This window comes from Leptonychotes weddellii, chromosome 14 (assembly GCF_054177405.1).
Source record: "Leptonychotes weddellii isolate Sample4059 chromosome 14, ASM5417740v2, whole genome shotgun sequence".
NCBI classification, from domain to species: Eukaryota; Metazoa; Chordata; class Mammalia; order Carnivora; family Phocidae; genus Leptonychotes; species Leptonychotes weddellii.
Window position 1 is genome coordinate 75,260,443 of NC_138382.1, and position 13,667 is coordinate 75,274,109.

At 48.2% G+C, this 13,667-nt stretch overlaps 1 protein-coding gene across 1 annotated transcript in view; it reads left to right on the plus strand.

The window, feature by feature from the left end:
* The first annotated feature begins 614 nt into the window (after positions 1–614).
* Positions 615–13,667, plus strand: part of HMCN2 (hemicentin 2) — a 146,103-nt gene continuing 133,050 nt past the window's right edge. The window contains exon 1 of the mRNA XM_081802661.1: positions 615–940. Within this exon, the coding sequence (XP_081658787.1) occupies positions 691–940 (250 nt within the window). The 5' untranslated portion in view covers positions 615–690. The remainder of the gene's footprint in view (positions 941–13,667) is intronic.

Below are 13,667 nucleotides of genomic sequence, written 5' to 3' on the forward strand. Positions count from 1 at the left end.
TCTCCCTCTAGGGTTGCAGCGAGCATTGGAGGAAATAATAACTATGTAAAAACGCTTAGCACATAGTAGGTGCTCAGCTTACGGTGCTTGATTATAACAGTAATAATTGGAATAATTGGGAAGCACAGACCCGCTGCGGAAAGAAAAGACCTTGTAATGTCTGTGTGTATGTTGGGGTCGGGGCCGGCTTAGGGGGATGGGTGGAGAGAGCAGCCAAAGCCAAGGCCCGCTGTGGCCAGGCCTCTGGGACAGGGGCTGTCGAGTCGCCCCTCCCTCTTCCACCCCCACAGCGGGGCGCAGGTGTCCGCGGCGTCCCGCGCGTCCCCATCCCTCGCCGCCTTGGCCGCGGCCCCAGCTCCCTACTGCTGTCCGCCCCGCGTCCTCCGCTAACCTCGGGTCTGGACTGGCGAACCGCGGGGCCGGAAAAATTTGAGTCACGGTTGGGGGGAGCGGAGGAGGCGGGCCGTGACCCTGAACGGGGTGGGCTCTAGGACCCGCCTCGGGCTCCCAGCAGGGGGACCGCTGCGAGCCCGCGTCCCGCACGCACCGGCCCCACGGAGCGAGACGCCGCGCTGCCGCTGCGCGCTGGGCGGCACCGCTGGGTGTCCGGGACCGTCGCGCTCGCAGCGACCCGCGCGCCTTCACCGCTGCGGCCGCCGCCGGTCGCCCCCCCCTCCCCCGCTCAGCACGATGCCCCGGGCGCCGCTCCTGCCGCTGCTGATGGCTGTCTCCGCGGCGGCGGCGGCGGTCGGCGAGCCCGGGCCGGCGCTGCCCCTTCCCACGGGGGACGCCACGCTGGCCATCGTCTTTGATGTCACCGGCTCCATGTGGGACGACCTGATGCAGGTGCTCGACGGCGCCTCACGCATCCTGGAGAGCAGCCTGAGCCGCCACAGCCAGGCCATCGCCAACTACGCGCTGGTGCCCTTCCACGACCCAGGTAGCGCCCCCGCGTCCCCCCCCCCCGGGCGCCCTGGCGTGGGGCGCTCACCCGCACCCCGCCGGCGATCGCGCCCCGGGACGCGCCTGGAGGTCCGCACGCTGCTCCGCCGGGCGGGGCGCCTTCTCGACGCGTTCGTGCCAGCGGACAGGTCCGCACCTGGGGCAGCCGCCCCTTGCTTGCCCCGGGGAACCCGCTGTCTCCCTCTCCCGCGCCTCCGGAGATGGCGGGGTGCCCAGGCGGGCTAGGGACAGAGGGCGGCGGGCACCGCGTTCAGATGCCGCGCAGCCACCTCTGTGTGTGTCATAAGCAGGTGACCTCCCCTTCCTGAGCCTAGCTTATGAAACCGGGTGAGAAACCGTCCCCAACACTTGCTGAGACGCATTCGTGCTCAGGGCCTGGCACGCGATCAGCTTTTGCGTTTTTACTTTTTGTTAATTCTTAGACTTTGCTCCCGGCACGGGCTTCAGAGGCCAAAAGAGCCCCCAAACGCAGGTCGACCCACCCCTGCCTTGTTTCAGCCCGACCTGTTTTCCCTAGGAAAACTGCAGCTCGTCCAGGTCGCCTCCACCTCCCCGATTCTCCCGGCCAGGTCCCCGCCCCTGCGCGCAGTACCTTGTCCCCTTGCAGTCACTTGAGTTTCAACTCAGTGTTAGGGGCATGGCCTTGAAAGGGTCCCTGGGAGACCCCGCTGTGGAGAGGGGGCTTCAGGGGAACAGCCGCTGAATAATGCCGCAGACCTCCGACCTTCTGAGTAGTGGGTCTGCTTTTCCACCAACAGTTTTTGATGAAAAATTTCAGACTTCCAGCAAAATGGGAGGAGGCGGGGAGTTCATTGAACACCTGTCTTCCTGCCACCCAGGTCCTATGATTAATATTTTTTTTTTTTTAAAGATTTTATTTATTTGACAGAGAGAGAGAGAGCACAAGTAGGCAGAACAGCAGGGAGAGGGAGAGGAAGAAGCAGGCTCTCCACCAAGCAGGGAGCCTGACGTGGGGCTCGATCCCAGGACCCTGGGATGATGACCTGAGCCGAAGGCAGCCGCTTAACCGACTGAGCCACCCAGGCGCCCCTATGATTAATATTTTACTGTTTGCTTTATCACACGTCTCTCCATCTAGCTGCTCTCTATCCAGAACCATAGCTTTATAAGGCCAAAAAATAAAAATGGCAGATTCCTTCAGAATGGTACTACAGAGCACCTCAGGCTGAGAAAATTCGCAGTGACCCAAGGCTATATGAGACCATAAGCCTTTTTAGAAGAAGTTGCCTTTATTAATCACAACAGCGTTACAGAGTTTTGCAAAATGGGCAGCAGTGGGTGTGACTTAATCTACTACAGTCCTCAGGCTGGGTTTGGAGGTCCTTCTGCTTCCAGGAGTTCTGGGTTCTGTAGGGCTCTGCTGCTCAAAGCCCAGAGGCTGGGGGGGTGGGGTCTAGAAGAATATTTCTGGGAACAAAAGGATAGCTCCCACCTCCCAGTTGGAGGCAACAAGGTTGGGGGAGTTGTGAAGCCGAGGGGTGTGGGGTGTGTCCTGGGGCTTCACCTCAGACACAGGTCACCCTCCATCCCCCCAGTGCTTTCTCTCCCTTTCTGGATCATTCTTGGGCTTCCAAAGACATCACATTGAAAGAGCTGAGAGATCATCCAATCCACCCCTTTCTCTTACGGATGGAGAAACTGAGGCTCAGGACACGGATGGGGCTTACCCAGAGCCACCTGCCAGGATGATGTCATTTCTGATTCATAACCCACATTTGTCTCCAAAATGCTTGGCTGCAGTTGCAGGGCAGGAGAGCAGCCTACTGGAGCCAGATTTAGTGTCCTGGGGCCCGGGCTGGGGCTCCTGAGGGTTGTTGCCCCTGCCCCCCTCTAACTGTGGGCTTCTTGAAGCCCGCCTCCCACCCCCCAGCCTTTCTTCCCCTCCCCCTCTCTGGATGCTGAGCAGGTGTGCGACTCTCTGACCTTCACTGCATCCTCTATGAGACAAAATCGCCAGTCCTCCTGCCCTGTTCCCCAAACCATCCAGGTCCAAGTGCGGAGGGGCATCTCCGTGTCTAGTGAGCTGGTTCTGTGTGCACAGCCTCTGTGAGACTCCCAGTGTGAAGGGGAGCAGGCTTCCTTGTAAGGAGCAGGCATCCCACTGGGGGCAGGCCAGGTGGAGAGTAGAACGTGTCACATGCTGGCTCTGGTACCAGCTCCTGACTATGGGTCAGCAAGGGAGGGTACTGACCAGAGGCTCTCCGAGGAGGAAGCAGGGTTGGAGCAGGGCTCGAACACGAATGAATGTTTATCAGCTTTTGACTATCTGCCTGGCCGATGCTGGGTGCTGACAGTGCAGTGGGGGTGATGGGCTCCCTGAGCGCGTGGAGCTTGCTGGGGAGTGGCTGACAAGTAGGGACAGGTGTTGGGGGGAGCGTAGGAGGAGTGAAATGGGAAGGTGGGAAAGGCGGGAAAGGCAAGATTGGTCCGGGCTCTGACTTCGGGATTCGGGGGTTTGGAGCACTTAGATTTCCTTCTATGGGCTGCGAGCAACCACTGAGGGTTTCTGAGCAGGGATTGGACTGTGGTTTAGGTTTGGCTGTCTTTTGAACTGGCCAGTGGAATTCCCTTTGGTGGAAGAGGCGCTTCAGAAACAGGGGTTTTAGCTGACTGTTGAGGCCCCCAAGGCTGCAGGCGTAGAGGGCTTTCTTAAAAGAAACCCCCATCCTAAACCCCCGAGGACCTGTCTTCACAGGGGCGGGGGGGAAGGAGGGGGTAGACTATCAGTGGCTCTGGACTACAAGTGTTTGGAGAGAAACCAGGACCCGTGCTTTGGAAATATTCTTAAAGTTTTTAAATGAAAAAAGTGGTATGTTCCCAAACTAGAAAGTTAGCGTTTTGTTAATGGTTTCATTTTGGCAGAAAATGTAGCCGATTTTCAGGTTTTCATTATTAAAATGTTGCAAAGAAACACTCTCATGTGCAAATCTTTCTATCTCTGATTGGTTTTTCTGCAGGGTTAAGCTCCTCGAAGTGGAATTCCTAGGCCATTTTTTTTTTTTGAAATTAAATCATCTTTATTGCTAAAAGTTAATTGCCGAGTGTTAAAGAGAAAAATTCACTATTAACTATTAAAGAGCTGGAAGCTTGGTATATATAATTTAGGAATTGCTACTACGCACATAACTGTTCAGTTTTATGTGAAGGTTAACAGAAGGAGGGTTCTTGGCTATTTTTAACACACTGAATGGGTGGGCAACTCTTCAATTTGTTTTCCAAAATGTTTCGAGAGTTTAAACTTCCACCAGAAGCTTCTGAGGGGCCAGTTTCAGAGTAGCCACCCCCAACACTGGGAATTTAAGATAAAAACATTTTTTTCTCCCTAATTCAAAAGTTGGGGAAATATTTTTTTTTTTAAAGATTTTATTTATTTATTTGAGAGAGAGAGAATGAGAGAGAGCACATGAGAGGAGAGAGGGTCAGAGGGAGAAGCAGACTCCCTGCCGAGCAGGGAGCCCGATGTGGGACTCGATCCAGGGACTCCAGCATCACGACCCGAGCCGAAGGCAGTCGCTTAACCAACTGAGCCATCCAGGCGCCCGGGAAAATATTTTAATTTCTAGTGAGGTTCAATGCATTTTCAAATGTTCACTAGATTTTTTTGGGTGTGAATTTCTACTTTTGCACATTGGCGGTGCCTTTACTTGTTTTCCTGTTGGGGTTTTAGTAGTTTTCTTATCAGTCAGTATGAGGACTTTAATATTGAAGATATTAACTGTTTTTTGTTATGGGGTTAGTGTTTTTCCTGATTGTTTGCCTTTTAGTATTGTTTGTGATTCCCAGTGGTCTGACATTATTTATTTATTTATTTTCCCCTGGTGGTCTGAAATTTTAAATGTTTATGTAGCAAAATCTATGGACTTTTTCCCCTTGTAATTTCTTTTTTTTTTTTAGATTTTTTATTTATTTATTTGAGAGAGAATGAGATAGAGAGAGAGCATGAGAGGGGGGAGGGTCAGAGGGAGAAGCAGACTCCCCGCTGAGCAGGGATCCCGATGTGGGACTCGATCCCAGGACTCCAGGATCATGACCCGAGCCGAAGGCAGTCGCTTAACCAACTGAGCCACCCAGGTGCCCTCCCCTTGTAATTTCTTCACCAACATGCTTAGAAGGATTTTCTTCCCCCCTATCACAAAATCAGTTAGGTACATGTTCTAGATTTTTTCACCGGTTTTCTCCTTATATTTAAATCTTTAACCCGGAGTTTTTAAAAAAGTTGGTGTAAAAAAATAATCTAATGTAATTCTTCCAGAATGGGATAATCGTTCAGGTACATTTTATCAAACAATCCTCTTTTTTTTTTTCCATTTATTTGGATCCTGCCTTTATCCCAAATTACTTTATCTATTAAGAATTTATCTGGGCTTTCCATTCTGTTTTGTTATATGGCAAATCTTGTGCCAAGAGCATATTATATTCATTATTTGGTTTTACAATTTGTAGTAATAAGGTAAACTCTTCCTCATATTCTTTTTTTTTAAACAAATTTTTTTTCGGGGCACCTGGGTGGCTCGGTCATTTGAGTGTCTGCCTTCGGCTTGGGTCGTGGTCCCGGGGTCCTGGGATCGAGCCCTGCTTCGGGTTCCCTGCTCAGCAGAGGGCCTGTTTCTCCCTCTCCCTCTGCTGCTCCCCCTGCTTGTGTGCTCGTACTCTCTCTCTGTCAAATAAATGAACAGAATCTTAAAAAAAAAAATAAACCGTCATTTCTTTAAAGAAAAAATTTTTTTCCCTCAGGGGCGTCTGGGTGACTTAGTAGGTTAAACTTCTGACTCTTGATCTTAGCTCAGGTCTTGATCTCAGGGTCGTGAGTTCAAGCCCATGTTGGGCTCCGTGAGCTTACTTTAAAAAAAAAAAAGATAAATAAATAAATCTTTTTTTTTCTTTTTTAATTTTCCCCCAGCTTTACTGTGATGTAATTGACACAGAATATTGGGTTAGTTTAAGGTGCGCCACATGTTGATTTGATACATTTATATATTGCAAAATGATTAGCTAACATCTCTTCTGTGTCACTTAATTACCATTTTTTGTGGTGAGAACATTTAATACCTAGTCTTTGACAATATTCCAGTATATGATACAATATTAGCTATAATCACCACGCGGTACATAAATCTTCAGAATTCATTTACCTTCCAACTAGAAGTTTTTATCCCACTTCTCCCGTCCCCCAGTCCCTGGAATCTACTAATCTACTCTCTGTTTCTGAGTTTGGCTTTTTAAGATCCCAGATGTAAGTGAGATCATACAGTATTTGTCTTTCTCTGTCTGACTTATTTCACTTAGCATAATGCCCTCAAGGGTCCCTCCATGCTTTTGCAAATGGCAGGATTTCCTTCCCATGGCTGGATAATATTCCAGTATTCCATAATATTCCATTCCATGTGTATATGTACCACATCTTTATCCATTCATCAGTTCATGGTTTAAAAAATTTTTTAGGGGCACCTAACTGGCTCAGTCGGTGGAGTGTGTGACTCTTGATCTCGGGGTTGTGAGTTCAAACCCCACATTGGGTATAGAGATCACTTAAGAAAAATAAAAAATCTTAAAGAATTATTTTAATAAGCTTAACTTTAGCACAGTTCTATTTTAGATGTACAGATTTATTGCAAAGATTGTACAGAAGTTCCCATATGCCCAACACCTAGTTTTCCCTGTTATTAACATCTTACCTTACTGTAGTACATTTATCACAATTAACCAACTGATATTGATATGTTATTATTAACTAATGTCCATTCTTTATTCAGATTTCCTCAGTTTTTCCTTAATGTCCTTTTCCTGAGCCCATCCAGGATCCTACATTGCATTCAGTTGCCGTGTCCCCTTAGGCTCCTTTGGTTGTGGCCATTCCTCAGAACTTGTTCTTGATGACCTGGACAGTTTTGATGAGAATCACTCAGATGTTTTGTCCCTTCATCATGATTTGTCCTGTGTTTTTCTCCAGTTAGACGAGGTGACAGGAGAGGAAGACCACAGAGGAGCAATGCCATTCTCATTATGTTCTGTCAAGGGTACATACTACTCATATGACGGGTCACGGTTGATGTTGACCTTGATCACACGGCTGAGATTGTCCGTTGTCGCCATGGTGAAGTTCCTCTTCTCTTTCTCCATTTCCAAACTGTCCTCTTTTTTTTTTTTTTTTTAAGATTGTATTTATTTATTTGAGAGAGAGAGAGACAAAGAGAGTGCAAGCAGGGGCAGGGGCAGAGGGAGAGGAAGAAACAGACTCCCCGCTGAGCAGGGAGCCCTACTCGGGGCTGGAGCCCTACTCGGGGCTCGATCCCAGGATCCCGAGATCATGACCTGAGCCGAAGGCAGATGTTTAACCGACAGAGCCACCCAGGCAACCCCATACTGTCCTCTTGGGAAGAAAGTCACTATGTGTGGCTCATACTTAAGAAGTGGACATTGTGCTCCACCTTATTGAGGGTGGAGAATTGGTGTAAATCATTTGGAATTTTTAAGATTTTATTTATTTATTTAACAGAGAGAGAGAGACAGTGAGAGGGGGAACACAAGCAGGGGGAGTGGGAGAGGGAGTTGCAGGCTTCCCGCCGAGCAGGGAGCCTGACGTGGGGCTCGATCCCAGACTCCTGGGATCATGACCTGAGCCGAAGGCAGACGCTTAATGACTGAGCCACCCAGGCGCCCCTGTACTCTGGGTTATAACCCAATACTACTAACCAATACTACTTTATTTTGTTGCTCAGTTTTTTGGTCATTGGACGTTCTTTCTGTTGGCTTCTGTGTGCCTTTGACATGCTCCCATTATGTGTGTGTGTTTTAAAGCACTGTCTTACTTTCTGGTACTGTAAGGTGTTCAAGACTCATCTTACATATTTCTTGCCCCAATCCTAGATCTAGCAATTTATCCAAGAATCCCTGGCTCCTTTTATTGAAAAATGGTACTAGGAAGTAGGATGTGAGTGCTAGGTGTACTGGGGAGTCACTGCTTCTAGACCCTTAGCTGACAGACCAAGGAAGGGATGCCGTATAGGTAACTTACATATATAACTGTATCTATAAGTATTTCTATATGTTGCCATCTGTGTCTATATTAAGCTGGATGTGAGTTTGGACTGATGTCTCCAACTCAGATTTTATTACCATGTAGATCATTCCAGTCTCCTCCCCTTGCTTATCTATGACCTCCCACTTCAACAGTGACAAACCTGCTCCCACCACCCACCATCCACCATGTGTTTACTTAATGGTTCCGGTCCAGTATATGGAGAAGTGGTTTTAGCATTAATTCGTACCCCATGAGAAACAACTAGAGTCCCTTCTTTTGCCTTACAGACGGTTTTATTTGCAGAGTAACTTAGGCCAGTCCCTTGTTTGTAATCTTTTGATTCATCTTCTTTATTTTCAAAATATTCTTGAACATGTATTCTTTCAATAAAGATTTTATTTATTTATTTGACAGAGAGATAGACAGAAGAGCACAAGCAGAGGGAGTGGCAGAGGGAGAGGGAGAAGCAGGCTCTGCACTGAGCAGGGAACCCGATGCGGGACTCGATCCCAGGACCCTGAGATCATGACCTGAGCCGAAGGCAGACGCTTAACCATCTGAGCCACCCAGGCACCCGAACATGTATTCTTTCAGATGACAAACAGAAAAACTTAGTCAACTTCCCCCCAGAAATTCCTACTGTGATTTTGCTTGGAATTGTGTGAAATCTAGATTTGGGGAAAATTGTCATTAAAAAAAAAATTCAGTTGTTTCCATCTAGGACGCGTGCCTCTTCCTTTGTTCGCATATTTATTTCCTTTCGTAAAGATTTATAATTTTTTTTCTTATAGGTTCCACCCATTTCTTTTAAAGAACATTTCTAAGTATTTTGTTTTTTTGTTACTATTTTGACTAGGAAATTTTTTCCGTTACATTTTTTGCAAATGAGTATTGTTGGTATGTTGGAAGGCAATTCATTTTCATATATTTATTCTGTTTCCAACGTTCTTACTGAAGTTTTTTTTTTTTTAACTACTTCTAATTTTTTTTTTTTTCAATTTTTTGGGTAATGGCTTGAGTTTCCTAGGCTGGCAACCATCGCCTGTCCAAATCATAATATTGTCTCACTTTTCCAATCACATATTTCACTTCTTTGAAATGTTTTGTGTTATTTATCAGCCAGAACTTTCAGAACAATGAGAAATACACAAACCATGGCTGTTGTCATTGCTTCTGATCATGTACTGCTGTGTGATGTTGGCTTTTGGTTTGAGGTTTTCTTCAACAAGTGAAGGAAGATGATGCTTTCATTCCTAGTTTACTAAGGGTAAAACAAAAAACAAAACAAAACAAAACTACAACACCCCAAAACAAAACAAAACAAAACCTGAACAGGGAGGGGCGCTGGATTTTAGCCAGTGGCTTTCTGGCTTTGTTGAGATATTTGTAAGCTCTTTCTCCTGTTGACCTATTGATGGGATTCCTTAATTTTTAACGACTTCCACATTCCTTGTATAAGCCCTGCTTGGTCACGGATGATTCTTTCCTATCCAGCTGGATCCCATTGGCCAGTGTTTTATTTGGGGAGCTTTGCGTTTTGTTTCAGCGTATCAGATCAGTAAGGGACATTCTCTCTGTGTGCCCTTTGTTGAGTGTTGGCATCAGGTCTTAGTTAGCTCTTTCAGTTAACAACTTAAATTATTAAGTTTTCTCCCCAAGTTGCGAAAGTTTTTTTTAAAGTTTATTGATTGACTTTTTTAGTCATCTCTCCACCCAACGTGGGGCTCGAACTCATGACCCTGAGATCAAGAGCTGCACACTCCATCGACTGAGCCAGCCAGGCCCCAAATTGTAAAATTAATATGCGCTTGTAAAATATTCTAATAATATGACTCTCAAGGGATGCAAACACTATTAATCATTTTACATTCTCCCAGACGGTGTGTGTGTAATTGTGTGTATACTTAATTTTTTATTAAAAAAAATGGAATTATGCAACACATACTGTTTTGCAACTTGCTTGTCTTTCCTATGCGATACACCAGATATTTTTCCATGTTAGGAAATATCAATCCACCTCATTGATTTTTTTTTTTTTTTTAAAGATTTTATTCACTTACTTGAGACAGAGAGAATGAGATACAGAGAGCATGAGAGGGAGGAGGGTCAGAGGGAGAAGCAGACTCCCTGCCGAGCAGGGAGCCCGATGCGGGACTCGATCCCGGGACTCCAGGATCATGACCCGAGCCGAAGGCAGTCGCTTAACCAACTGAGCCACCCAGGCGCCCACCACCTCATTGATATTAATGACTACATAAGATGTGACAGAAGGGACGTTCATTTATCTTAATCCTATCTTGATTTATCCAGCCATTCCCATATTGTGGAAAATAGATTGCTTTTAGTTTCTTTCTTTTTTTATTTTTAAGATTTTATTTATTTATTTGAGAGCGAGAGAGAGAGAGAAAGCAGGAGTAGGAGCAGAGGCAGAGGGAGAAGCAGGCTCTCTACCAAGCAGGGAGCCTGACACGGGGCTCCATCCCAGGACCCTGGGATCATGACCTGAGCCGAAGGCAGACGCTTAACCATCTGAGCCGATCCAGGTGCCCTGCTTTCAGTTTCTTGACAACAAACGTGTACACATTCGCAGACATATCTGTATGGTAGATTCCCAGAAATGCAGTTGCTTTGTTAAAGCACATGAGCATTTTAAATTTTGATAGCTATCACTAACCGGTCCTCCAAAAACGCTGTACCATCCTGACATCCTACCAGCAGAGTATGAGACTGTGTTTTTCCCCCACACCACACCTTGCTGGCATCTGGGGACATCATTCTTCTCTTCTTCACTAATTTGCTAGGTGTGAAATGGTGTCCCATTTTAATTTGCCTATGATTGATTGTTAGTGAGTTTGAGCATCTTCTCTGGGTCGCCAGGTGCACCGTCAGCTTGCCTCGGGGAGGAGGAGTGTTAGGCAGTCAGGGGCGAGGATGCAGGCAGGCCAATGTGTTCAGCTCACAGCGTGGCCTGTGAGCTGGGGCGGCTCGGCCTCTGGCTGCAGATTGTGTGTGTGTGGGTGTGGGAGTGGGTGTGTGTGTGTGTGTGTCTACTGTCATCCTGGAGCAATGTTGCTATTAACCAACAGCTCATCATGAAATAGATCTGATTGGTTCTTGCTCCGAGGGGTGAGTCCAACCCTGTGGCCTGGTCCCTGTGCTTCTCTCCTTGGAGGCTGGGGGTTCTGAGCTGCCCGCGAGCTGTAAACTGGATTAGGTGCATTCCTGTCGTCGCTGGTACCTAATCCAAGGGCAATGTTCCTGCCTGGGCTTTCCAGGCATGAGTCTGTGCAGGGCAGAGGTGTGAAGAGAAAGACAGGTTGGGGATGCCTTTGAGAGAGGAGTGGCAAGGTAAGGATGTAGTGGGTCTGAGGGCAGGAGTCTGCCTGAAGGGGCTGGGGTGGGCTGGGTGCATTACTCTGGTCCCCAGGGATCCCTGACATACCCATTATTCACTCGCTCAATAGGTGATTCTCGAAGGATGACCACGGGCCAGGCAGGTGCCAGCTTGCCCTGCCACCTTCAGTCCAGCCCGGCCCACAGCAAAGGGCCAAGTTCATTAGCCACAGTGTGGTCCCTTGTACAAAGAGGTCCTGGCTGCTCTGCGAAGTGGGGATACAGGAGTGATGTTCCAGCTGAGGTGGAGAGAAGCTGGGTGGGTAGGGGAGAGCCTGGATGGGTGGGGGAAGAGCACTCCAGGTTGAGGGAACAGCAGAGACAATGGCTCTGAGGCTGCCAGGAATGTGGATGTGAACCTCTCCTTGAAGACAGCAGGGATTGGCTGATGTGGACACTCAGGGCAGGGCCTGGATCCATTGGGTGTTCAGGACGAGGGGCCCTCCTGAGGAGGCCTTCAGGAGCGTCAGGTTCTAGACTCCTGGACATGAAGGAGGAGGTGGAGGAAGGTTCTGGGGCCATTTTGGTTCTTTGGACAGAGTCACTTGCCTAGCTGCTTCCTGCCCCACCATGTCTGTCCTTTGTGGGTATTTTCAAGGGAATCACATTCACCCAGCCCCAAGCTCAGGAACTGTTGGAATTCTAGCAGGCTAGAGTTCGTTTTCTCTAGCCCCTGCCTTAGAAATGGGAAGACTGTGTCCCAGAGAGGGGACGCAACCTGCCCATGATCGTGGCAGACTGTGGGACCCTGCCTGGGGGGACTGCAGCTGGAGGAGGGGGGCAGGTGTGAATCCAGAATTGGCACCAGGATTCAAGCCCTGCTTTCGAGGAGGAGAGGGGAAGAGCAGACCCTGGGAAGAGTCCATGACATGAGGTCTTTCTGAGGCTGGACCTCTGGCACCTCGCTGTGGCCCTGACCAACTACACTGGGGCACAGGATTCTGGGTAAGGGGCATCACCTGGGTGAGGAGCTGGGTGCAATCCTGTGCATGATCCTCCCATGTCCCAGAAGCTCCACACCCTCCTCTGGTGGAGCGGAAAAAATCTGCCTGAGGAGAGATGGTTCCGGGCCAGGCTTCTGGGGCTCAGATGCTCAAGGGCAGCACAAGTGGGGCCAAGGTCATGGGTTTAATGATTTTTGCAGGCGGCCGGCGGGCCCTGCTCAGAGGGACTGCACGCCACATCTGCCCAGCTGTTTGGCAAGTGCCCACCTTCAGTCACGAGCCTCTCTCCCCCTCCAGGAACAAGAATGAGGGACTAGGGAACAAGGGAATGAGTTCTGAGTATCTGCAGCTTGGCAGTGGCTGAGATCTTGAACGTGTGGTGAGACGGATCAGCTTTGAATCCCACCTCCACGTCTTCCGCATTGTAAGACCTTGGGCAGGTCACTTCACCTCCCTGGGCCTCAAATTCTCATCTGTGAAATGGGGATAATAAATAGTCGACTTCTCTGGTTGCTGTTTTTTTTTTTCTAAGTGAATGTGTGCCAAGTGCATAGAACAGCACCTGATGCTTAACTAAGTATTAAAACAGTTAATCATATTAAAATATTAAAGTGTCATCACCATCGCCACCGTGGTTTTTGGAGACAGGAAAGCCGGTGGCAAAGGGTACAGGCTTTGGAGCCAAGCAAGTGGATCTGATATTGTTCTAGGTTGAACAGTGTCCTCACGAAATTCGTGTCCTTCCTAGAATTTCAGAATATGCATAACCTTATTTGGAAATAGGATCACTGAAGATGTAATGCATTAGGATGAGCTCATACTGGAGTAGAGTGGGCCCTTCATCGCATATGACTGGTGTTCTCATCGGAAGGAGGGATGCAGAGCCAGTCCAGGGAGAAGGCCATGTGATAACGGGGGCAGAACTGGAGTGCTTATGTGTTTACAAGCCAAGGAACGCCAAGGGTTGCTGCTATTTGCCTTCAGAGAGAGCATGGCCCTGCTGATACCCTGACTGTGGGCTGCTAGCCTCAAGAACTGCAAGAAGGGAAAGTTCTGTTGTATAAAGCCACCCAATTCATGGTATTTTATTACGGTGGCCCCAGGAAACCAGGACAGACATTAACTACACTTACTAGCTCTTTGACCTACACTAAGGGCTTTGTTTTCTCTCTAAGCCTTGGTATCCTCAGTTGTAACAGGGAGATGGAAAAAAAAAATAGGAATGAGCTCAAGCTTATAAAATAATAAGTGCTCAAGGCATAGGAACTGCTGTGACCATCACCACCACCACCACCATCCACATCAGCCTCACCACCATCATCAAT